The 26,752-nt window shown below is 33.8% G+C and overlaps 1 protein-coding gene across 5 annotated transcripts; it reads right to left on the bottom strand.

Moving 5' to 3' along the window:
• Nucleotides 1-1,771: 1,771 nt before the first annotated feature.
• On the bottom strand, nt 1,772-24,948 carry puf (ubiquitinyl hydrolase 1 puf). Of its 5 annotated transcripts, none has more exons than XM_088191033.1 (46): nt 24,761-24,948; nt 24,500-24,596; nt 23,463-24,205; nt 23,122-23,393; nt 19,366-19,584; nt 19,098-19,307; nt 18,923-19,001; nt 18,801-18,861; nt 18,607-18,725; nt 17,607-17,856; nt 17,155-17,542; nt 16,958-17,085; nt 16,811-16,886; nt 16,489-16,748; nt 15,576-15,907; nt 15,223-15,508; nt 14,966-15,152; nt 14,765-14,893; nt 13,504-14,214; nt 13,325-13,444; nt 12,709-13,126; nt 12,258-12,638; nt 11,762-12,192; nt 11,336-11,508; nt 11,097-11,263; nt 10,566-10,653; nt 10,270-10,486; nt 10,059-10,199; nt 9,840-9,982; nt 9,648-9,774; nt 9,470-9,580; nt 8,449-8,525; nt 8,274-8,379; nt 8,033-8,194; nt 7,726-7,887; nt 7,510-7,656; nt 6,921-7,442; nt 6,670-6,860; nt 6,303-6,601; nt 6,113-6,228; nt 5,813-6,050; nt 5,449-5,687; nt 4,256-4,459; nt 4,048-4,182; nt 3,757-3,985; nt 1,772-3,081 (listed from the first exon to the last, which is right to left on the bottom strand). In XM_088191033.1, exons 1-46 carry the CDS (start codon nt 24,801-24,803, stop codon nt 2,837-2,839), a joined length of 10,179 nt encoding a protein of 3,392 aa, XP_088047159.1. In that variant the 5' UTR covers nt 24,804-24,948; the 3' UTR covers nt 1,772-2,836. The 5 variants fall into 5 exon arrangements, with proteins under 5 accessions (XP_088047159.1, XP_088047161.1, XP_088047164.1 ...); XM_088191035.1 differs by having other exon boundaries at nt 17,607-17,853; XM_088191038.1 differs by having other exon boundaries at nt 6,113-6,189; nt 17,607-17,853.
• Nucleotides 24,949-26,752: the final 1,804 nt, after the last annotated feature.

Raw genomic sequence — 26,752 nt, 5'->3', positions numbered from 1 at the left:
TAAAACCTGGATTGCACACGCATCACAATAGCATCGATCGTCTTTTTAATCCATAACGAATGACGTAAAAACATTTATATAAGCGCGCAAATGCCGTAATTACTTTAAAAATTACAAAATACACTATGACCGAAGTCAATCAACCGCGTTGATTGACTTTTAAAAATAAAATACATATTACGTATACATTACATCATGTGTTAACATCGAAGCATATACATATACACTGAACGACTATTGTGAACGATCGAGCCGTAAAATGATCGATTTACATTATGCTGTAATAGTATTGTGCTCGTTTTTAATTTTAACATTGACCTTTAAAATAAAACGCTTACATTACGATACATTGACACGGGAGAAAATAATGTTGTGTCTTACAAATCTAGTAAAGTTTTGTGCCATGTTTAGAATACGTCGGTAATAATACTCATCGATAACCCTGCATAAAAAATTAAAGATGAAAAAGAGATTGATTAAGATTTATTAGTCGGTAATATCCAATGCAAGGATGTTACATCCGAAATTTACAAAAATTTACACATTAGATTAGATCGTTTACGATCCGTGAGAGACAAGTTTTAAATTGTTGTATTTTTTTCATATTATTTAATAATTATACACAACATGCAAAAACCTAATGATGAATGCCTACCGTGTATTAAAAAATGTGTAACGTAATACATTACAATAAAATACGCTTCGTATTATTATTATATAATCAGTCATGTGTATATTTCAGAATGAAATCACTTTTCAGTATTTTTTTATTATACAATAACTTCGTTATAAATGTATATAATAAACATATCGATTATGAATTACTTGTGAGCATTTTGAGGGTTTTGGTCAATACATCAGTGGCGGTTCATTATTGAAAACAGCTTATGTATTGACTAGGATAGTAAACATGAAAAACAGTATAGTCAACATTTAATAATTTATTATTATATTAATATATTAGGATGTATTAGTTTCATTTAACGACGACAACAAATATGCATACGTTAGTATACATACATAGCGCAAATTTTGTTTTTGTAGTCAAAAGTTTTATAAAATTTTAAATAATCACTTTATAATAAATATTTCGATGGACACTTTCGAGCTGATATTATTGATATATTAAATAGATTTACAGTACAAATATGCGTCTACTAGTTTTATTATGTAATACTCGACTATGGACAAAATAAAACGATTCAAGTGCACTCCCCGTACTAAATGTGCATAATGTTTTCATTACATATGGCTCAATAGCACAATGCTTTAAAATTCTGGAAAAAGTTTTTTTTAATACGGTTATTGTAAAATCAAAATGCCCCAATAAAAGAATTGTTAAATTATTATATCGATAGCTTTAAGTGGCAAATGGCTAACTTTACAAGAAAGATAAAAATGTATTGATTTTTTTTGTTAGACATTATACATTGATACTTTTATATTCTTGAGATGATTTTTTATGATTAATTTCAATTTTTCAAAGCATATGTTTAAAATAAAATAATAAACCATTTGCACCAATTGACAACGTAAAGCCATCGATTAATACTAAAGAAAAAATAAAAAATATCAAAATTTATTAGGAGAGAGGATTTAGATCTTGCACTGAAATACCTGATGGTAAAAGCATGATGAATACAGTTTCTTTAAACTAGCATTTTTTTATGAATATAAAGAAGTCTGATCTTGTTTATGTATTAAAATACTTATTTAATATCCTACAATTTATGTACATAATCTCAATCTCCCCCCTCCCTAATTTCCTCATTTTTGTCTCAATTATAGGCAATCTAATTTCTGAAGAATTATTTGGTAAGAAAAACATACGCCTAATTCAATGAATAAAAACTAACTGAAAAATAGCATATAAGCAATAAAAACACCATAAATAAGCTCAATTCTAGTGCTTTCTATCAATGTAATATTTTAAGGTTGCAGCACCGTTGTAATGGTATTAGAAAACAATATCAAAAAAACTGTATTAATTTATTTTGATATTATTTTTTCAAAACAGGGTTTGGCTAATGTGTGCTTTAATTTAATATTATCAAAGTTCGTGGCATATCTAATAGAACATACATCGATAAAAAGGGCTCAAATTGAGCTTTTTTAATGTTATTATTTTTCTATATTATATTTTAACAGTAGCATATGAGATTTTTTTTGGACATGTCGATATACGATCTGGGATTTTAAACCATAACCTCCAAAACCTTTCCAGGGATATTAAAACCGATCAAATTAATTAGAAAGTACATAATCGTCGTTGGCTTTCAACGTAATTTTGGTCAAATTATACAATATAAATATATACAAGTTTTGTATATCACAATTGGACGCGAATTGATCCAACCGAACGTAGCTGCAAACTGCAAACACCAGACACGACTGTCCGAACACTACAATACTTTGGAATGCACTGCATACATACAAATCTCGATTACAGCCACATACAAAAAATATATTAAAAAGAGCGCGGAACTCAACCGTCAAACAATTTCACTAAATTATATACTTAACGGAATCACCATTAAATCTTTTATCAACAATATATACCTTTGTATTTTATAATCACAAACGATAATAAACTTTTTTTTAATATGTATCATATATATATAATATTAATAATAACGCATAAAATATTATACAAATAAAATTTCGAGATTACACTAAACATATATTTATATACAAATAGCAGAGCTTCGATGACATTGTGAACGCAACGCTTTTCTTGTGGTCCCTGCTAATCACTACCGCGTTATTCGATTATCGTTACAGTCCGTTCATCGTGCACACGAAGCTCGGCTTACTTAAAAAAAATTACGTCAAAAATTTACATTCTTAGCTCGACGATTTTAATGAGATTTTGTATTGCCGTTACGAGTGGGGACACGTTCTTCGCTTCGGCTGTAGCCGCCGTCTGTTCGGGCGGTTCGGGATCCGCCTTTTCTTTCTCATCATTGGACTCTTCGTCGTTCTTCTCCGATACCTTTTCAACGTCTATTTCTTTAGCCGTGTCTGCGTCTTTAGTCTCTGTATCTGAACCGTTATCTTCATTAGTCTCTTCTTTTGAGGTTTCTAAAAATATTATAAACACATTATAGAGTGGAAGAAAAAATTATACTACAGATAAAATTGTTTCTATGAATAACTATCTATCTATCCCATTGATCTTTCAATAAAATGGGCACACAACAATAAAGAAAATGTAATACATTTAGCCACTGTTTTTAATTGCTTTTCTGCTAAAATCTCACTCAGCAAAAAAGAAAAATTGTATGAATTTAAAGAGGCCTTATCAAATGGATGTTCCTACCAAAGAAGTATTATCAAGATAAAGACAAATATCAACAAACTAAATTTTTGAAAGAACCTATATTACATTAATTTTCATCACTATAAGGTGGCATAAATAATTAAGATACCAAAACTTGGAAAATGCTCATAAAATGTAAGACATATTAGTTTGCTACTAATATTATCCAGTCTATAAAAAAATGCTCATAAGTAGTCTAAAATTATTTCTCAATTAAAATAATCAATACTATTAATTCAGTTTTCTTGTTTATTAAAAATATAGATGAATAGAGAACTACACTGCTACATTTCTGATGTTTCGCAGGTGTTTTATAAAGTTTACTCGACAAACTAAAAAATAATCTATATACCTAGTTAAATATCCACACATATATGTGCAAAAAAAACCAATAGAATTAAAATCTAGAGTATAAAGAATAATCCAAAGATAAATACCTTTATCTTCTTCTTCATCTTTAGTCGCCCTTTTAAGTAACTTTTCAGATGCTAATTTCAAATTAACTAGCATTTCCTCCTCTTGAGCGAACTTTGAATGCGGAATCAACACTTCCAATGCCCGTACATCGCCCAAGATAAGATCCGTATTAATATTATCGTCGTCTACCTTTGATTCGAGCTCAGCGATCAAACCGCCGATGGACTTAACTACTTTACAACCCTCGACCTGTAATCATATATAATATTATAGCTCACAATAAACATCATATCGAATCATCTTTCGGTTACCTTCGGAAAATATTCCAAGAAAAAGTGATAAACATTATCGTCGACTAAAGTGTCTCTCTCATCTAAAAGCACCAAATCCATATAATCGGCAAGATTACGACATTCCAATAGCATGGCCGTATATTTATTATCGTTCTGAAAAATAATTACAAATTAGCTTGCAGATAATCTTCTATAGAATAAATTAAATATTGTTGTATGTACTCACTTCTGAGATGTACACTTCGTGCCAATATGTCGGAAACAGCGTAAATTGTAAGGGTGCTGCTTCAGAAGCTGCCATTGTAACTAATGATATCAACTGTGGAGTGCAAAAACCCTTTTCGACTCCGAATCTGCACATTGAATCCAAGAGTGTGTGATAAGGATAGTAAAACGCGTATAATGCGTTATCATACTCTGGATCCTCCCCCTGAAAAAAACAATAAATATTATTATCACGCCGTGGGAAATACTTACAATTTATCAATTGGAGCACTCTGCGTTCCATCAGCAGTTTATAAAAAAAGACAGAACCCAAAACAACCATACCTTACACACAATGGAAGAATTAAATCAACAGGTCCCAAATGTTCCAAGCCAAAATATCATTAACAAATTTATGCACAATGGGAAAATTTGAATCTTACGCTACTATGTCATATAACATCGGCAGGTTGGTAGACCTATTTTTCATACCAGTCTATAGAGCTTTTATAGTATCTGGCATAAAAAATGGGCTAAGCGTGACAATATATAAATGCAATCTGTTTGAAAAACAACACGTCTTTGTCATACCGCACAAGAACGATTGGGTCATAACCCTCAAGAGGATTTGCATCGCAATTGTTCAATTTTAACAGCCGTTTAAAACCTACAATAACAATACAGGTGGTGACTCACAAACGCAACAATCAGACCAGTAATTGGTCATGGCAGCAATAGTGGGCGAGCCCTAAATCTCCCTTTGAAGGGGTCATATGTATAAAAAGCTGATACAAAGAGCTCAAAGAGGACTTTAAATATACAAAAACTAAAATATACAAACTGTATGGAAGATAATTTAAATTGTTGCACAATAATATTTGTCTTAACATAAAACATAAACTCTTATTCGTAGGTTTAAGAGTATTTAATGGATACTAATTTAGTATAGTTATTTTCCTGCCGCTGTTTAAGTATTGCCCATGTGGATAACACAGGCACATTAGCAAGATAAAAACAGACGCTTATCTCTCTTGTGTCATTTGATAGAAAAATTGGGTTGAACAATATCAATTATACACTATTAAAAAAAAAATGACAGCTTTACGAACAAGACATAATATTTCGGAACTATCTTGTATGATTGCAATCCCTACTCACACTATAACAGAAGAAATTATCAATATATAATTATTTACAAAAAATGTTTTATAATACCTTTTTCGCTTGTAGCTGCGCGTGAGGTACACACATTTGGACCATTGGTCTTAAAGGTCTTGTCTGATGGATAGATTTTTCTATACTATTAGTTCCTAGATTCGTCCTTGTTGGAAAATATGGGCCAGGTGGTAATGCATTGCGAGCGTCTTGAAAGGCGCTATGACAATGCGATAGTAAAGGCACCAAAACTGCTAAAGCTATACAGTCTAGTAGTGGCAGAAGTTCTTTCATTAGTGCTAAAATAGATAATAAGTATAATAGCTAATGCCAAATTAGATCTTCTCTTGTATCATATTGATAGGACAAATGTGAATATAGATATGTTCACTTGCATCCTATCAAATTTGCGACTTATACATACCGATTGCGAGATTTCTAATATTTGGAGGGTTATAGGTATTGAGCAATGTAGCTAAGCGTCGCAACGCTTCAGGCCAATCTTTACACGCGTGGAGCGCCGCTTTCACTTCTTTGCAATCGCGACACGACTGTAGTGACCGACAAAGAGCACCGGCTAGGGCTAGTAATTCGCACAAATCACCGGCAGCGCCAGAAGATCCGCCGGCCTCATGGTACATGGAGTGCAAAGTATGAAAAGCCTAAATGAAAAACCATATATTATATAATATAAGATACCTATATATGAGTTCAAAAAACTCACCTCAAAAGCCAACTGTAAGCCGCCGTTATAAACAATGTACAATCTGTCTTCGTCCGTCTCTACGAGCGTGCGGAATGCTGAAATTAACGTAGTCCAACAAGTTTTACCATTTAAACCTATCGAAAAAAGTTTTAACGCATTCGTTAAATCATAAAAAATCAAATATTAAAGAGCTGTATATATAATATACCCTGCAAGTAGGTGGTGAGCGTGCTGCGCCTGAACGAGTTCACTTCCCTCAGTTCCTGTTCGGTGGCGTCTCCAGTCCTCGCCGCAAACAGCTGCATCAGCCTGAACAACTCGTCGATAGCGGCCGGGTACAGATTGGGATGCGACGTTATGTTCTTGAATGCCCAATGAATGTTTTGATGCTGAGACAGAGAGCGGGTGAACGCCGAAGAATACTGACAGCACAGCCTCAAAATCGCATAGTAAGATGGCAGCATGACCCGGTTAAAAGTTACCACTTCACAATCATTATGATCGGCCCTATAAATACAAATAAATAATTTTAATAAGGCAATATGATATAATATTAGTAGGACTAAATAACTTACAATATATAATTGAACGCTATATGTTTAACGATGGTCGGATTCGATACAATTAGCTGAATATTCTCAGGACAATCGATGCAAGCAGTGTGCCAAAATGAAAGCAACGCTTGCTTATTTGGATGTATAGCGACACTAGGTTCACTCAAGCCAGGATGAAACAGATCCCATAAATCGTGAAAATATTGACTAAACTGTAATCACAAAATAAATTTTAATACGAGTATAAAATTATAAACTTTTTATTAACATACCATCCTTTTTTCTATCCTCGAGACCAAACAGTAAGATAAAACGCTGAAGTATGCGGTGAGCTTCATAGGACCATGTGTGATAACATCAATGTACTTTTTCGCCACTTTCAACTTTTCTAAGAGCAGAGTGTACACTTGGTGTAAAAGTATGTAAGCGTCTTCGCCCAATGATATGTCATTCTTTGCTGAAACGCATCGCATGTTGGATCGGTAGCCTTGTCGAAAGTGGAGCGATGGAACTAATGATATCAATAAAAACGCTGCCGTAGATCTGACGCGCTGATTCGTATGCGCCAGAATAAATGTTTCTATCCAGGTCTCGGCAGTTTGCAGCACCCATGAATGTAACATCTTGTTCCTCGGTACCTGAAGAGCTAGCCATTCTAACGTAGCGTGCGGACATGATTCGGCCGTATCCCAAATTTGTTGAAGGGCCAACTGAGTGAAGCATGGAAGACCTGCCGATGCAACGCTACCGCCTTCAACCAACAGTGTCAAGAGTTTGAAGAATGGCTGACAACTCTAAAAATTAATAATCATGTAGTACTGAGTTGTGACAGAGTAAACATTTAAAATTAATTTTACACACCTCTGTATGCTTCGAGATCGCTTGGAATATCATCGATATGATGTGCTGTGCGAGACGATCGTTCCATCGGCACATAGCATGGATCAACGTTTTGGTCTGTTGTAAATTTAGACTGTCCCTAGTTTGCTGATACAAGAATGGAAATCCCTAGAGTTGAAAAAAAATATTTTAAAATCCTACTTCATAGCATTCTACTTTTTCTATTATTATACTTACTTTTCCGCCTTGCAATGCATGCTGATCTTTGCTCGCAAGATTCAAACATTTATGTGGATCTCTAGATCGTTCAACTAAGCCGGCCACGAGAGCCACCATCTTATCTAGGGCCGCCGGCCGAAGCTTATCTCCTCCGCCGTCATCTGACGATGAACCATCGGCCTTTAAAAAAATGATTAAGTATATAATAATGAGCTCCAACAAAAGAGTAATGTCTAATTCATCCGCAAACGAATTAACCATTTTTACCATACCTCAATCTTTCATCACAAAATAACTCATAACATAAATTTTATTTAAATCTTACTGATGATGTTGAAGTATGACCTAAATAGAAAGTCACCATCATCGAAATAGCATTGGCTTTTAGCAAATATTGACTTTCTTCTTCGCCCATCTTGCTGAATTCGTATAAAAGACTAAAATATTCCGTGAGATGTTTCAAATGAGCTTTAGCACCATTTTCCATCTAAAATACATAAAACAATATTAATAAGTATTTGTATTAATAAAAAATTGCATCAATTAATAATTAATATTTTCATTACCAGACGCAGCAGCATTCGTATAAATTTAGTGATGCATGATACATCTCCGATTTCCACAGATTTACTTTCTACATAATCTTGCAAGTATAGTAAACAATGACTCGATCTAAAAATAAGAATATAACATATGTATAGATATTATACTGGTACATTTGTCAATAAAAATAAAAATTACCTTAGACGTTGAATGACATGAATACATAACCTTTGGAACATCTGTCTGATCATTTGATTCGGACATTTTATCAGGACCTTTAAAAATAAGTTACATTATACATTATAATAAAGATTTATTTCTAAAATGTATTCAGCTTAGAGAACAAATGGTATTCATATTTTGCAAAGAAAAAAATTAAAATATGTTTGACAACACCGAGACTAGACACTTGAAGATTGGGCGAGTCATTTGATTTGTTGTTTAAAATAATCCTTGATTGTAGAATTAAATATTAGCAATTTAGTTTATCATCACAGTTATATTTAATTGCTACTTATTCAAGTTTTTAGGATGTGTAGAAGAATCAAACAAGTATAACTCGGCATTTGTATAATTATTTAAGTAATTATTATCACAATACAGTATATATGGCACTGTAGGAACCAAAACCAACGATTTTCTACCACTGAAGAAGCCAAAAACAACAGAATGTCATAAAAAATTGTGTTATTAACTCAAAAGAAATACCCATTGATTAAATTTAATAGATATTAATATTGAAGTTAAAATACGAGATATAATATATTATATCATCATCAATAAAATAATATTATTGCGTAATCGAACTCGTAAAAGACAGATATAAAAGGTCAGTCACCAGAGCGATTTCAGTACTGACCAGTGAAATGTTTGCAAGTTGAGGAGAAATTGATGGCCATTTTATCGCAAGCAGAAGAATTGGTGAGGTGACAAAGTTCTACATAAGCTATGGTTTTCAGAAACAAATATCGGCTGAGCAACACCAAGACCATACAACAAATTGTAAACATAGTTGAAAGTATGTCTACATCCATTTTTAAGTCCAAAAAGAGTTGCAGCGGTAATTTAAGTCAACTAAATATTAAAAATATGCTTGAAATATATTTTCTAAAATTATTAATATTTATTAGGGCCCTATAATTTTGACCAAGACAAATAAATAAATAAACTTTACAAATATATTTTGAATATGTATAATACATAAATATATTTTTAATACCTGCATCGGCCACCATGTATTACTGGCCATGTGTCCAAGGAACCACTCGGATGCCAATGCGGAAGCGTTGAATTGTTTAGTGACTAATTCCACCCAAGATACCATCGTAGGCTATAAACAAATACAATAAATAAAACATATTTCATGTAAAATATACAAAATAAATAATATTTCATACTTTTTCTTTAGCGTGAATGAACGTCTCGATGAAGAACGAGGTAGATAATTGAGCAGCTATCTCGGTTACTTCTGGATAAATTGTCAATAACGATTGAGGTATACTACTGCACATCTGATCCATGAAACTATAGAAAAAAAAATGAATTATTAAATTACAAGTAAATAAAAAATATATTTTAATCAAACGTACGTAAAGTACGGATGTTGAAATATGTTTTTCTGATGCAGGAAACTCATATTGTCCTCCCAAATCCACATCTGCAACTCGGAGCTCAGATTGATGGACGGAAACTCGTTGTGTTTATATTCAGTTATGTGATCGGCCATGTCCGCCTAATTATATTTATAATTATTTTTAATATAAGCCTATTATATATATATATATAATACTAAAAAAATAATCAAATACCTGAAGAGTAGTCGATTGCTGTAAGTTTGCATCGTTCGTAGGATTATGTACTACTCTTTCATAAAACAGCATGTAAGCACTGTTCGTCTTCTCGAAGCAGAAATCCATGAATTTATCTGTCGTCGAATCGTATGTTTTGCTCTGAAGATGTGATAGTTACATTATAATGTATTTTTATAAAAATAATAAGATGTATAATATAAAAGTATACCGTCATCTCTCCGCCGAAGCATTCGGATGCAATTTGAGCCGGATCAAATGGTTTGACTTCTGCGTCATTGAAGAGCAACCATTTTTCTCGAACACCACCTAAACTCGTACTCGGGGTAGCTCCACTCACTGAATTACTGTTACGTTCTTTAATGAAAGCATAATAGTGTCCACCATCTGCCGTTCCAGTATGCACTGTCACACCAATCAGTTCATATCTAAATATAGCAGAAGGGAAAAGTTAAGATCATAAATAAATAATTTGTTTTTAATTGTTAACATATAAATTAAACATACTCGTAGTTTTCATTAAAGTCGTCACAATCAGCAGCCTCAGAATCTCCATCTTCACTCTCTTGTTTCATTTCACTTTTCCGCTTCTCTTCTACAAACAATAAAATAGATATGTGAGTATCAATCAAATTTTTTTGCCACAACGCAGCAAAAATCAAGATATAATATTGGTTTTGAAGAAGATTTGCAAACTAGAGAAAAATTACCCTAGAAAATGAGCCCCAAAGTTATTTTATTGTTAATGAAGAACAATTGACAATCCACAAAATTACACAATTTACAATAAAATGGATACCGAAGTAAAAACTATACCATCTGGAAGTCTCAATTCACAACTTACTAATTACAAAATTAAACAAATTGAGATTGAAAACTTCACTTCATAATCCGTACTTTCTTCAACAATTTTTTTTTTTTTTTTTAAATTTACAGCAATTGCATCAAAATACCACTTAATATGAAATAAATATATGCATTTAACTATCACAATAAAAAAAATAGTATATTAATTTATGATTATTATAAATATATTACCTTGATAATGGGCCGGCATTAGATGCTTCTCCACATACTCCGACATATCCAACTTCATCGGAAACGAAAAATGAGTATTCACTTTTTCCTTCAACATTGTGACCATATTAAATGTATAACGCATTGTGTTAAAGCACAAGATGTGCGGTAATTTTTTGAAGCACGCTCTAAAAAACATTGAATTTAGTAAGCAAATGTACAATGCTATTTATGCAGGACTTTTGTAATAATAATAATACCGTTTTTCTGCTCTAACTTTTGTGCTACATTGAGAACAAGTATAGCAATTGTCACCCTCGAGAGTATCCTTGACGGTAACTTCATCAAGACTTTGATAAAGGTTACGCATATCAGCCACTTGACACCGAACTGTATAAAACTCTTCCAACGTTCTCGATACGTGACTGCAATCCTGAAAAACGAAGCAGAATTTTTACTATAGGCGTTATTTTATTAGCTCCAATACCAAATAAAACTTTTTATTATATTGTTATACAATAAATATCATTACTTATAAATTATGAATAAAAAAGCTCTTAGACACCACTGAATACTGAGAGGACCTTTTAATGATATCTAGATATGCTTTTGTGAATTGGTGAGAGATCTTTTAAATATGAATAAAATGCTTAAAGGATAGACAATGAAATGTTATTTATACTCACCAAAGACACAACATTGTTACTGAGGACACCGCAAAAGAGCGATTTGACCAATGTCTTCAATTCGGGCGTCATCTCTTCAAGCTTCGACACCAGATCTATGAAAAACTCCGCCATATCTTTTTGCTCGCCAGTGTTAAGAGGCTGATGATCCATTTGGTATACTTTACAAAAGCTACGCGGGTTGTACGATTTCCTCTCGCTCTCCAAAAGATACGCAAACATCTTCTGCATCTCTATCAGCGTGTTTTGATGTTTGCTCTTCGTGGGATCGGCTTTCAATATGGCTATTCGAGCTTGAGGCATCATGTACAGATGTTGCATGCAAGAAGCCATGTAGCAAGTTGCACCGAGATTTGTGAGGCCGACGTAGCCGCATTCAGATCTTCCTTCTTCGGCTGGCCAGTAATCCCACGGATATGGAGAATGCGGACCTATAACATTAAATTAGCACAAAACCATCCTAGGTATGATCGTATTTATAATATAAATATATTACCTGGTTGATGATGCTCCAATAATTTATGATGAAGCATTAGATAGTTTTCCGGCGATCCTTTCACAAGCGCTATGAGTAAATCATAGGATGCCGTCCTAGATTTTTGCGATTTACACTTAGGTAGCAATCTAGCAGTTGGTTTTGCAACGTCAAACAAGAATCCAAATACCAAATCAATCAGTTTCTTCCCACTATCACTGATTTTAAAAGGCAATTGATGTTTTACTAAATGAGTCAACAAGAAAAGCTGACCGACTAGACCATCATCGGGGGTCGATAGTTCTTCTCGTCGTTCAATAATTTCACGACACGATAGTGATTCGGTTAAATGATGACATAATGTGTTAAGATCCAATCCTATAGAGTCAATCACTCCATTTTCTATATAATAAAAGTATTGTATTTAGTATGTTTTATGTTATAATTAGGATATTTTTATAGAATGCCTTACCTTTAATCAAATCTGTAGGTAAACCGTCTACCAATTGACATGATAGCCAAAAATAATCTTTGCAAGCCGGTCCATAAGGTTCTTTGCCTTCTTCGGTGTGATGGTGCATTATCTCAATCTTACAAGGTCTCATTCCTTCCGCTCTTGGCAAATGTTCCAAGAGTTGTTGAAGAATAGCGGGCACTACATGATGCGCCAGATTATTCGCCGCCGAGTTCCTTTGATTGCCGTTTCCGCTACTGCCTAAACATAACCTGTACAGAGCCGAGCTTGTCTCTAATCGCACTTGAGGCTGTGGATCTTCGAGCAAGAGTCTAGGCAACCAGTGTTGAACACTTTGTGAACATACAATTTGCGTTGAAGCTGCACAGGAACTGTGCGCCCAACACACCAATAACCACATACAATGTTGAACAACCTGTAACAGAAAAAATATATTTAGCACAGCATAATGTAAGTCAATCAGATACCCAAAAGTTTTTACTTAACAAAGTTTAATGGAAATTGGAACTGAAAATTTTCTTAAAATAGATTTGAATGGGATTAAAATTTCAGAATTGAAGGTTCCGGTTTTTATCAGATATTTAAGATAAAATACATATTTAAAAAATCATACCTGTGCTCTCCCCCACAATCCGGTTTTGAAAAGAGATGGATCTTTCGTCCGAGTGGCTTCGGATAAAATGCTCATCAAACAACGAGTTGTTGCTTCAACGTCCATGAGCGAAAGCAGAGACTATAAAATAAATATAAATTAGTTTCCATATTACAATCATATTAATAAATTAAACATACTTCGTGTAGACGTGGCACAGTTAAATTTTCATTGATTCTTGAATTAGTATGAGATTCGCCGTTGCTTCTATTCGCAACGCCTAAGTGACCAATCAGCTTCAACAGAAGTACCAGACAATCTTGCTGCCACTCGTTATCTTCGCCGTCTTCGTTTTGCAACACTCCTGACATTAAAATGTCATATAGGTGCCTCAAACCGCCGTTGCTTATAAAGGACTGACTCCAAGGAGCGCAGTTAACTGGACTTGTGCTGCAAGTCGGAGTAGGTTCAGTGGTGGATTTATAAGGAGTACGTTTCGGCACCGAGGGTATAGGATCACTAGCGCCACTCAATTTACTGACGATGTGGAGGCTGTACATTAAATGCTGGGGGCTGCCCGGATTTAGCAACTCCGGCAGCTGTGCTTCCGTTGGATTTTCAAACGCTTCCAATAGGACCGGATTAAGCGGAACGGCGTGCAATATGTCCCAAACGCGCCTCGATAATAGCTGAGCTTTCATGTGAGCCATACGTTCGCCTTTATTTCCAGTGTCTGTCATTTCACCGAGAGTCTGCATCAGAGTAAAAAGCTTATCGAAATACTGAGGTTTTAACAGCAACAGCGTAGGAAGCATAGATCTCGGAGGTGGAGGCTGCTGCGATGGTACATCTCCCCAAGTGTTTGTTCCAGTTCGTGAAATCTTAGATCCACCGACAGAAAGATACACCAACTGAAAGAAATCATACGTTCAATAACATTAATTAAAATAAGTTTCTATAATCTATACAAAAGGGTGATTCAACTTCAGTTTCCAAACTTTTAAGAAAAAAAACAAATTAAAAAATATTTTCGGAGTTCGGAGAAAAATATTTTCGGAACTTGTTGCAAACTAACGTTTGACACTTTGAACACGCGTGATTATTGACAGCTGTCTGATTTACAGTGCTGCCAACGTAAGAAACTCGATTTGATCATCCTGTATAATTGTCAAAGGTAATCCTTTTATTTGCTTGTTTCACTAAAAACTAACTAACACCCATGATTTTTCTTGCAATAGGTACATTATTTATATTTATCATTATTTAAACATCATTTTCATTATTTTGTGCCAGATAGTTTTTTTTATAATTTAAATCATTTTGTAAGGAATGACTTCCAAAAGGACCAATAAAGATCAACGTAAATGTTGATTAAAAACAATTTCTCAATTAAATATAAACAAAAATTTAAGAATACAACATAACAGGTAACAAAACACTAGTAATTAAATATTACAATACCTGATTGTCCTTAAAACCCATTTCATATAACGTTTTCTCATCAAAGTCGAACGTCAACTCTTGTCCCTGAGTTATCATGCGGATGGGACCGTCGCTTATTTGTGAAGTTATTCCATCGTTGCTCTGAACCTAATTGTGATTGTGAAAAATTAGAATCAAGACATAAATTGATAATATTTTAGAATTGTATTGCAATTTTACCTGCTGCTCCCACCAAATAGTAATTTGTGCTCTCAAATCAGCTATGTAGTCAGTATTATGCATATCCAGCGATGCTTTTACATTGACACCGCCCGGTTGAATGATCACTTTCAATGGAGAACCTTCAATGTTCGATCCGCACACAGAAGCACCGGATTGCGCCCATCTTCTTATATGATAAGCATATCTACACAAATATATATATATTAAAGCCATTTTAACATTAGATGTATTTTAAATCAACTATAAAACAATACCGTCTTTTAAATGTGTCTAAATGTGTTTTGAGCAATAGAAGAGCTCTTTGTATACACTGCAATGACGCTTCTTCGGTCGAAAAATCTCCAAAATTTACTTTTGAAGATGTAGAGCCAAGACTCGAATCTAAATTAGAAACTTCTTCTTTTTTACCAGTCGTGGGTTTGAGATCTTCGGCCGCAGCGGATAAATGTGACATGCACTTGGATAAGAAATCTTCTTCTTGTTGCAAGTGTTGACTCATGTAATAGCTATTTAGATACTGAATGGCACCCATCGATACATCTATAAAATAATAATTTAAAAATTAAATACAATTTATTAGGAACTAAATTCTGTTGTATATATGTACCTGTATTCTTGGCTTTCAAAGCAATCTTCCAAAGATGATCGACGGCCAAGACGTGCGGATGAGACTGATCTCGATTCTCCAACACGTTTTGTCCTAACGTCATGCGCACAAGACTGCACAGTTGCTGATAGAAACTGAGTCCCATGATCGTAATCGTCTCAGGATTTAATGTCGGCATTTTTTCGAGATACAAGTACTTCAAAGCCGGTATACTGAGCGCATGTTGATCGGTGGATTTAGTATGACTAGACAACCACGAGAAGAAGCAATCGCTGCATTCGGCGTCGTGAGCTAAACAACTCCATAAAGTGTCCACTTGTTCCAAAGTCAACCTAAATTATCACACAAAAAAAATATTATTTTTAGACTTCATCTGATATATTCTCCTAACTAAAGCTTTCATACTAGTATACTGAATACTAGTATCCTGACATTTTTTTTAATACCAGGTTTGTCGCAATGGAAATATCCGCATTTCGGTATCAATCATTCAACCTATTTTATGTGCAGTACAAAAATATACTAGGTATATATGTATATATATATATATATTAGGATTTTTCTAACCACTGATATTTGTAGACAATGGTGATATGTGCTGTTTTCAGAAAGTGAATAACAGACAATATTTAAATAAATAGTAGGAAATCGAGCTATTAAAAGAAGGTCAAATGAATTATACGGGATTTTATACTCAATACTAGCAGTATGAAAGCCATATGTCACTTCGGCTTCCAAAGCCATATGCCAAGCCACTGTAGTGTATTTTCACTGCCATCTTGTTTAAAGATTGTTACAGCAAATGGATCATATTTTTATTAATAAAATTGATATTTTAAAATATAAATTACTTTTTAATTTTTCCTATCAAAACAACATCATATTATTTAATTTTAATTTATAATAAACGTACCGAAAGTGTGACGGTGATCCCATAGGAGAGAATATTGTCGTCAAGAACTGTAATCTGACGCTGACTTCCGTGATGTGTGAAAATAACGGAGATATCAGACCAGACTGAACTAACAACAGATTTGATTGCATCAAAATATTCGAAGATGAATCAGCGTTGGATTTAGACGAAGGATTGCTCGAATAGCTTTTGATGTAATGCTTTAAATCGTCGAAAAACAGCTTCATCATGCCGTGTTCGCGATCAGCCCACAGTACAACCTAGAATAATGATAAGATTAGAATAAAATAAACAGATACAATATAAGTTATAATATAATAACCTGATGCATATCCAATCCCCGAATTTGAAAAGAGGAGAATAATTTAGGTAAAAGTCGTAACGATACAGCAACTGATCTATGAATCAATAAACAAAGGTTAAATCTCATCAAATTAAATCATAAGATAATATAATTTTAAATCATTACGTGTGATTCGATAAATTTTCTAAGCATCCCTCTATGAATTTAAAACGTATTTGCTTGTCAGTATTAAAGCCCAGAAGAGCATATAAAGCCTTCTCGGCTTCTAAAGCTAATCCGTCACCTAATTGTTTCTAAAATTACAGTAATAATATTAAAACATTAATGTTGTAATACAACGCATAATTAAAATAAATTCTTACGATATTTCGATCCTGCAATAAATCCCATAAAAGAGTATTCCCAGGTTTGCATACATCTTTGATTTTCATATTAAAATTGCTGTCCGATTCCGCATTGTTATCAACGTTCGACGAGAAACACTCGGCCATGTGACCTCGGGAACATAAAGCACTCGATTGCAATCCTCGCAACTCCAACTCGCTGTACGTAGGATCGATTATGTTCCTTATACCCGCGTTCACTTGATAGCCGCTCATGCATTGAGCTTGAACGGCTAATCGCGCCAGTTCTTCTTCGCAACCAGATTCTTCACCATCAAAATCGGCCATATTCTTGTCGGACTTGTTTGACATCGCTGACGAAATGCTAGCGTCGCCGTCGTCTCCACTCAAAAGCTCCATTAGTTGCCTGAGAGCATAGAATTAGTTAAGATTCGGAATCGGATGATATTTAACATGCGTATTGTTTATACCTGTCGTCCATACTATCGCATATAGTGGGACAATCATGAATGGCCGATCGCGAGCATGTCCTTTCCGGTGATTTGTCGTTAGGCTTGATGATTACAACTGCAGAATCTCCAGGATCTATGACAGCGGCACGATTGGATCTGAGCGGCACGTTCTTTGGCAACGTACAAATCTCCGATTCACTGCCAGATGATTCTTCGGCGTCCGATATAGATTCGATTAGTTCTCCTAGTTCCACTTTTGCAATATCTACTAAAAAAAATATAATTAATTATAAAGAAGTGCACAGTATATATATAATTGTATGTTAGCAACATTGAGTCAGTCTGCAAAATTTCTATGTTATAGTTAAAACCATGAATTTATTTTTAATATTTCTGTATTATTGTTGATTTCTTGCAACTGTATTTCATAACTAGATACAAACTTTAGTAAATAAATGGGTATCAAGACATTTTGATAAGCTCGCTTCTAATGTTTGTTATGATTATTACATTTAAAGTTGTTCTCCGTAGATAGCAGTATTTGTTGATGACTAAAAAATTGTCACGTGGTAAAAGTTCACACAAACTCAGCATTAAAATTATTCAGATTATTAACCTGATTTATCATCTCGAGCAGTGACAAATATGTATATATATAATTTAATTCTCAGTGTCTGTCTTAATAAAAGCGAACGAAACACTAATTTTTTACAAGATATTATGCTGAGAATTTCTCAACACAACAAGTTTTTAAAAGTACATTATGAAAGAAGGTACTAAAATAATTATTTAAACAACAATATAGTACAAATTCAGTACTGTGACCTTTCGCAATGCGAGAATGTGTTTTTGGCTTCAGAAAATAAGTATTAAGGATAGCCGCACAACTTGACAGGAATTAACTTAAAATATGAAAACAATCGAAAGACCTATTTGTATTGGCAGATGAACACAATTCAACAAAAAAATATTGTCTTTGATCACATCGACTATAATCACAAATAAATACAATTATTACCGAACACATCTCTCCTAATATTTTTTCTCCTACGAAGCACTTTCTTTTTTGGAGGATGTTGCAAATCTTCTATGCCGCTACTAGCGCTACCAGAACTTACGCCACCATTTTTATTCCGCCTTAAAAGAATTAGAATTATAATAATAATAAATTTAATCATAAATATATTAATGAGCTAATATATAAAAATTTACTTTCGACAAGGTTTTCCATTAGTGTCTTTAATATTGCCTCCTTGATGCCATTTCTTATCTTCTAAAAAAATCATAAATTAAAATCATACGTATATAAACAATATTTTTATGACGTTATATACCTGAATTCAAAGCCTGCTGTTTAGATTGCTTCCTAGGAGTGGGTCCAGCTTCTTCACCGGAAGTGCTCAACTCTTCGCACTGTTCAAAAATGGATTACGTTTATAAAAATAAAAATCAACAGAGTATAAGTGTCATTTAGACTGAGAAAATTATTAAAATCATTTTTATATTTACGGGATCATCGTCTGAATTTGTCGGATCCATACTGACACTCGCCTCGGATGAAGAGTCTCTATGTATTAACGAACATGACGGTGTGTGATTCGAGATGGCCGGCTGCATCGAGCAGGAGTCATTTCCTCCGTTTCCACCGACTAAAACGGTAGTGGCTTGCGTAGTGCGAGACCACATAACTCGCATTAGTGCCGACGACAAGTAAAGACTCTGAAAATGTATTCAAAATGAGCGTTTACACCGAATGGACATATGAGTTATTACATACTTGTTCGGTATGTTCTTTCGGCGGTAGAAGACACAAGAGTTGATAAAGATGGGAGCACGGTCCAGGCGCCAAGTTTTTAATAAAGCCTGGAAGGAGGTCATATACGGGTTTGCTACAATGTTTCAATTGAGCCGCCTGCCAGATCAGATCAACGTGCTCATTAGTGATGCGATTTTCGACGGCAAGAAATTTTAAAATGATGTGAGCGTGTTTAATAACCTGAAAATATACATAACCATGTAAAAAATTTGTGGAGTATATTTAATAATATTAGGTTGTTGCATAAGTTCCGTCTTAATTATACTATACCATAGTAGATTAGGGTAAAAGTGTGCTGTGCAGATATAATTGGGTTAATCTGCAACATGTCATGACGGAGTGCATCAGATGCAGCTACAGCCAATTTGAGCAAACATTGTTAAAAACATCAGGTAAGATTCATCGTCATCTTCCATATAATTTTGATTTTTAACCGTATTTAATAAATAGGTACGGTACAAACTCAAATAAATCGCGTTTTGATAAGCTTCTATCTCCCATCAGCTTCTATTGGTTTAAGAAAATTATGGACGAGTGAAAGCAGATCTTTCCCTATCATGTACAAGACAATTCAAGCTAAAAGAGACAGCGCCCCAGAGCTTCAATGACTTGAGCCGGGGAAAAGATCACTCTGAAGCAGTGATGAGCAACCCGAGACCCGCCGAGACTTTTTAAAAGTATAAATATCAATAGACATCCATAGCAAAAGATCAAAATCACTAGCAAACCATAGTGTGTTCGTCGCCATTCGGAGCTACATGAACAGTTATGCATTACTTTCAGTACAAAAATTAGGCTTTATGCATTACTTTCACAGAGCTTGTCTTGCAGTTGGTATGTCTTATATTTATTCATGGTTCTCTGAAACTCATATTGTTTAATCCTCGAAATATGGACATACAACTATTTTTTGTATGTATGAAAGACAATGCTGATTGTTTGATATGTTTAGAAAAAATATATATTTTTAAAGAATATAATATCAAGCGCCATAACGAAACAAAACATTCTTCAAAATTTTAAGAAATACAAAGACAATTGTGGAGAGACAAATTAAATGAATTGCACAGTCTGAAGCGACAACGAAATATTTTTAAAATGGCCTCATCATTGCTTGATACGACAGTTTGTGCAAGTTATATTGCTAGTCAAATTTTAGCTGAAGGAAACCATTTTTTGATGAATAACTAATAAAATAATGTTTAGAAGCCGCAGCAGATGTTGTATTCCCAGACAAAAAAGAAATGAAAAATTAAAATTAGTTTATCTCGGTTTAAAAGATGAATTTACAATCTCTCAAATAATATATAATTAATTTAAAAGGTGCGAATCTTGAAACTGAAGTGGATATCTTTAGATGAATGTTGTGACATTAGCGACACAAGCACAACTTGCTGTGTTTTTGAGAGGAACCGATACCAATTTTAATTTAATCAAAGAATTGGTATGCATACATCCTTGGTCGCATTGAGAGGCCGATTTAATATATCAATAGAAAAGATCGTGGGAATATCAACAGACAAAGCAAGAGCCATATCTAGTATGAATATTGGAGTGTCAGGACTTTTATCCATGGATATGATGCAAACTACAGAACGAGAGATAATCGTTTCTTGTTATATTTTACATCAGGAAAATTTGTTTGTAAAAATATTTAAAATGGCAAATATATTGTCACACCGATCATCAAAATTGACAATTTTATTAAATTTTGAGGGGTAAATCATCGTAAATTTAGAGAATTTTTAATAGATATGCAAAGCAAATATAGTAATGTTATTTTAAATATCGAAGTACGATGGTCAAGTCATGGTAAAATGTTAAAATGGATGTACAATTTAAAAAACTAATTTAAATTGTTTTTCGAGATGAAGGAATATTCCTTTCTGGGATTTAATGACAAAGAATGAATGTGTGATTTTGCTTTTTGTGTTGACCTTCAAGGACCAAATAAATTGATCAATAAAATGTTTGATAATATACGAGCTTTTGAAACTTTAATTATATTGTGGAATCGTCAACAGAAATCTAATAATATGACACATTTTTCGACGTTAACGATAGAAAATCCATCAAATACAAGAAAATATGCAAAAGAAATACAATAGCAGACAAGAATTTCATTCTCAGTTCAAAATATCACAAGAAAATAAAATTTCTTTTGATATATTTTCATCACCTTTCGAAGTAGATGTTGAATAACGCCAGAAAAATTTCAATCTGAGATAATTGATTTACAATACAAACTGAATTAAAAAATAAATTTCAAAACTTCAATCTGCTTGATTTTTACAAATATATTTTCCATTAGGAAACTTACCATTGGTAACTAACTACGCTAGGTAAATGGTAAGTTTATTTGGAAGTATTTACCTCTGTGAGCAACTGTTTTTCACCACTGCTCTGAAGGATTATTCCTAAACAAATGGTTCAGCTACTAATTATTATAAACTCAGCCTGTCAATAATAAATTTGTGTAGTAGAATAGTATGCAAACTGTTTAAATTGAGCCTTAGCCCTTTGCACTTGAAAGACATTTTCAAAAGTTTTTCAACAACTCCCAAGTAATTTTCAGTGAATTCGTCAATAATTATGTTTGAAGGGGGGAAAATCAGATTTTAATATACATGTCCCTCTAAAGAAAGCTAGATATTTTTTCACAAGTTTTACAATATTACGTCTTTTCTTATCTTCCTTTGCAACTTCGGGGTTCTGATTCTCTAATTCTGATTATGATTTTTTTAAATATATATTCTAAATAAAATACCCAGAATATTTAAAAAGAAAATCTTCACGGGAATAAAATATTTTACCAAAAAATGCAATCTGGAACAAAAAGCCCGTAACCAAAACTCTTCCATATTCGGAACATAAATAATTCCTATATTTATGATTACCCTAAGAAATGTCACTTTTATGCTGTATCTAATTATTCTGAAGCTTCATCTAAAATATTCATATAATAGTCATCATCTTACCTACATTCAAATTCATTTTTGATAGTTTAAAACATTCTTCTGGACTATAAATTAAAAAAAAAACACTAATTTTAATATATAAGTAATTAATAAATGATAAAACCATTGAAATGTAAGTACAGTCCAAATAAGAATGAATTACTGCAGAAATACACAAGATTTTCACAGTTATATGTCACAACACAGACTATTGTATCTAGCACCCGCTGCATCTACCGACTAGGCAATCCATTTTTTATTTATTCCAGATGCTGAATTTGGTCATAGAATCAAAAATTTGTCTGTTTTTAAACCATTATCTAATGTTTCCGAAATAAAAAATAATAATATAGATTTAAATTATTTAAGAAACAGCTTGAAAAAAATGTCAAGCCCACCTCGACATTGGAGTTGCTGGTAAAACAACCGATGTCGAGTCCACCTCGACATAGGAGTCCAAAGGGTTAAGACAGACCAGTTAATAGCAAACAAACTTAGTCATATTTGAACTTTTAGGGGACGAAAAAATGCCTGATGCAATGGTATCACAAAAAAATGTGTATTTTAGCCACATTCTAATGAAAATTTTTGTTTTACAATCTTTCGCCTACCAACTTGTTTTTGCTAATTGTTATTTACAGACATACTAAATATGGATATTAATTACCTCTACTTTCTTTAATAGCAATTATAAAGTCATTAAAATATTGTTATACTAACTTATACAACAACCTAATATAAAGTAAATCAAATATATTACTTCAACATGTAGATTAGGACCGAACAAGTGTTGCATGATCTGATTGGAGCACAACCATTGAGCCAACTGCTGTCCGACCGGTTCCGCTTCAGGGACGGGTTCGCTGGCGCAAATCTCGTTAAACAACGATATCTGAGTGTTTATCTGAGTGATTCCGGCGAGTCTCATAGTCAGCGTCGAACTCGTGAAATATTTAAACGCTAAATCTAAGCCGTCCGAGTCGAAACTCACAGGCGTGTCTAATGGATCCTTTATGGTGCTCCAAAGAAAGTCTGAAACGAGCGTGATTTAAAATTGGTATTTAAACTAAGACTACATAAATTAATATGATAAACATTCACCAGCCATGGTCTTAACACCAGCCAATCGCAAATCTTTATCCTCTAACACGCACATGTACTTTAAGACTTTGTTGCGTAGAGGGAGGAACAATTGCGTTATCGCTCTATAGTTCAACCATAGTTTTATATCGCCCACCGCTGCCATTATAGCGTGAGCCATCGATAGAGGTAAGTTTTCGGGCGTTGCGACGTTGAAGACGGAAGTCATTGCGCATATTCCGCCGGACTTGCAAAACAGATTCACGTTGCGTAAGAGATAAACTGGTAATTCGGTGTCGTGCAAATCGCAATAGCTGCTCAGATTCGATATCTCTTGAGCCGATATGTCGTCTAACCTATTAAACGCTGAGTGCTTACATGCGACATACAGAGGGAAGTTTAAATGAAATATTTTAGAGACGATTTGCATCAATTTCTCCTTCTGCTGCATCGACCAATGTTCGTTCTCGTCGGGAGGTTCGTTAGCTGCGTTATCATCGTCGGTATGAGCCTCGCTATTGTCTTCCGGCGTTTGAAACCCATCTTTTCCTTCGGACGATGACAGTTTTTTGTTCCTTTTCGACGGTCGAGATAGTTCTTTATCGGCGGTGATCTCGGCGATGGACTCATCTTTTTTATTTGCTGTCGCTTCTAAATCATTTTTCAGTGCTTTCAATTGACATACGGACAAATACAAGATACTTTGTACAACTAGATTAAAACGATCAAAATTTTTAATGTCCCTATAACAACACATGCACTGCCTGAAATGAAATAAAAATATCGATTATGAAACATTAGTCTTACTCAGAGCCAGCGTGACAAGTCATTAAGCTCTCGATATTTGAACAATGATTACGTCTATGTTATTTTATAGAAATACAACAATAAATCGAATATCAAATCAAGTACTACTACTATGAGCATACATAAATGCATTAATTTCCTTTCACTTTATAATAAAATAATATGGTGAAGCACATTGCCCTAGGCGTTTGCTTAAATGCATACTGTGTCACAACAGCTCTAAATATACTCATCGTTAAAACAACATTTACCTTTGCGGCCATGACAAAATGTAAGCTAGTACAACTTCTACTTCCGATTTCCTCAAAGTAGGATACCGAGTAATGTCAGCATTTAGTCGAGCTTCACCTGAAACGAAGGCAAGTATCAAACTGCGCCTTTGCAAACGCGACGCGTTCCCGCGTGCTGATCCAATTGAAACGCATATCGAACCGTTGAAATACAACGGGTCGAAGGTTGCACTTTTATATAAAAATCGGCAAAAACTACGCCAAATAAATGTGCAGCATTACATGTCAAGAGCAGCTGTGAGAATTCGGAACAGACTTCGCACATCTTATAAAAGTCTGAAGAATTGCGAGCTGTCGGGCAGTTGTTTTATAAGTGTGACGACATGCCGCCGACTGGGACGTCGCTAGTGTTGTGGTATTGGACGGGCTCAAACGTCAAATCTCGATTCACACCGTCCACCATTGTTGTCACATATTTCGTAGGGGTGCGCCACTCGTTATATGCTCGTTACTTCGATACTTCTTTTATTCGCAATGTTGGCAATGCTGAGACAATGAATAGTCACTTTGAGTATATAACTTTTATAAAAATATTTATAAATCCTAGTAAAAGTTAGCTTTCAATTTAAAAAACTGCATTTAAAACAAATATAAAAAGAAAAGCTTTTAAATTAGTAAAAAATAAATATTTTAAAAATAATAGAAATGAATTTGTAGAAATTAGGGCTATAAAGTAAGAGTGAAAGTCTTAATTTAACTCCCCGTGTAAGTATGTAATTTATTTAATTATTATAAATCTAACTATAATGACTTGTTAGATTTCTTAATTTCCTAAAATATCTGGTTCAATAATTTTTCCGAACAAATTTTTACAGATACTGATTTTTTTAGATAAGAATTTGTGGACTCTAGTTTTTCAAAATAATCTTTGTTGGTAGTTTGATAACATTTTTTACTAGTCTTCTATAAAAATAAGATGACCAGAAAAAATGTCATCTCAGGTTTTTGCTCATTTTGAGATGACGCGGGAACTAAAACAAATGCTATTTCGGAAATTTTTGATTATCTAGGGATGCTGAGGCAGCGTAAAATAATGTCACCTCGGACATTTTTGTTTGAGGGGGGGGAATGGGAGTAAAGGAGGATAAAAAAGTTGAGGAGGACTAGTCACCATAATAAAAACAGGCAATTTATGTGCACTTTGTGATTATAAATAAGATTGAATTGTATTAAATATTTTATTCGTCATATATGAGCGTGAAGTGCAAAACGGCGCGAACAAATAACAACTCACCACATTTTGTTACAAAATATTTTTTCACTGTCAAAATTGCATCACATAAGACATTCCGCCATTCAAAATAAAATGTTTTTATAAAGTAACCAGATTTTGAAAATATCAAGGAAGTAAACCAAAAATAAAAAAAAGTCATTATTTCTGCAGAAACAAAAAAACGGTCATTTCGGAAATTTTTGTTTAGGGGTTTAGGGGCTGGTGATGATGGCGGGTGGCAATGAGACACATATTAAGCCGCTGCAGTAGTATATTAATTGACGGTTACAGTTGCTTACATTTCAAGGGACGCGCGCGCGACGGCACGCGTCCGAACCCTTGCGGGCTTGCCGGTAGAGAGAGAAAACGGTCACGGGATGCCACTCCAGCGCCGACCAGTTTTGGCCATAACAAATCTAAATTCGGCTCCCATAGGGGGAACAGATTGCCGCAAGAGCTAAAAAATGCCAAAAGGACATCTTCGAAAACTTTTTGAGTAGAAGAAATTACTACAAGAGTTAAAATATGTCTTTTTGAAAAAAAAATGTTAAAGGAGGACAAAGAAGGACGACATTTCTGAGGAGAACAATTTTCTTCAAAGGAGGATATCTGGTCACCTTATTTTTATAAGCGATTTTTTCAACATTATCGTTACTGGCATGTTATCAATAACAAAAATAGCAAGGATAATATTTTACTCAATAGAAGTAAAAATGTATTCAACATATTCATTTTTTGAGAAATAAACTAATAGATATTGGAGAGACGCAAAATTTAGTAACAAAAAAGTTAAATAATGTTTGGTAATTTTTTTTGCTGACGTAGCATTTTTAAATAAACAAAGAATCCGAAATGATTTTTTTAACTCTCGGAGGATCCTTGAATGAACAAAATTTTCTGAAACAATATTTTTTTAGTTCCCACAGCATCTCAAAATCGAGATTACTTTTCCTTTATTGTCCTTTGATATATTCAAAATCTGATCACCTTATCTTAGAACA

Source organism: Plectrocnemia conspersa, unplaced genomic scaffold (genome assembly GCF_051122295.1).
Source record: "Plectrocnemia conspersa isolate PC_06_02 unplaced genomic scaffold, ASM5112229v1 ptg000008l, whole genome shotgun sequence".
NCBI lineage: Eukaryota > Metazoa > Arthropoda > Insecta > Trichoptera > Polycentropodidae > Plectrocnemia > Plectrocnemia conspersa.
This window is presented reverse-complemented; position numbering and strand designations above follow the sequence as displayed.

Excerpts from the sequence above, each read along its gene's own strand:
- puf (XM_088191033.1), bottom strand. The coding sequence starts at position 24,803 with ATGTGCGAAGTCTGTTCCGAATTCTCACAGCTGCTCTTGACAT. Across the intron at positions 7,443-7,509 it reads CGATCTCGAAGCATACAGAG|AGTTGTCAGCCATTCTTCAA; the intron begins GTGTGTAAAATT and ends ATTAATTTTTAG. Across the intron at positions 6,861-6,920 it reads CGAGGATAGAAAAAAGGATG|TTTAGTCAATATTTTCACGA; the intron begins GTATGTTAATAA and ends TTGTGATTACAG.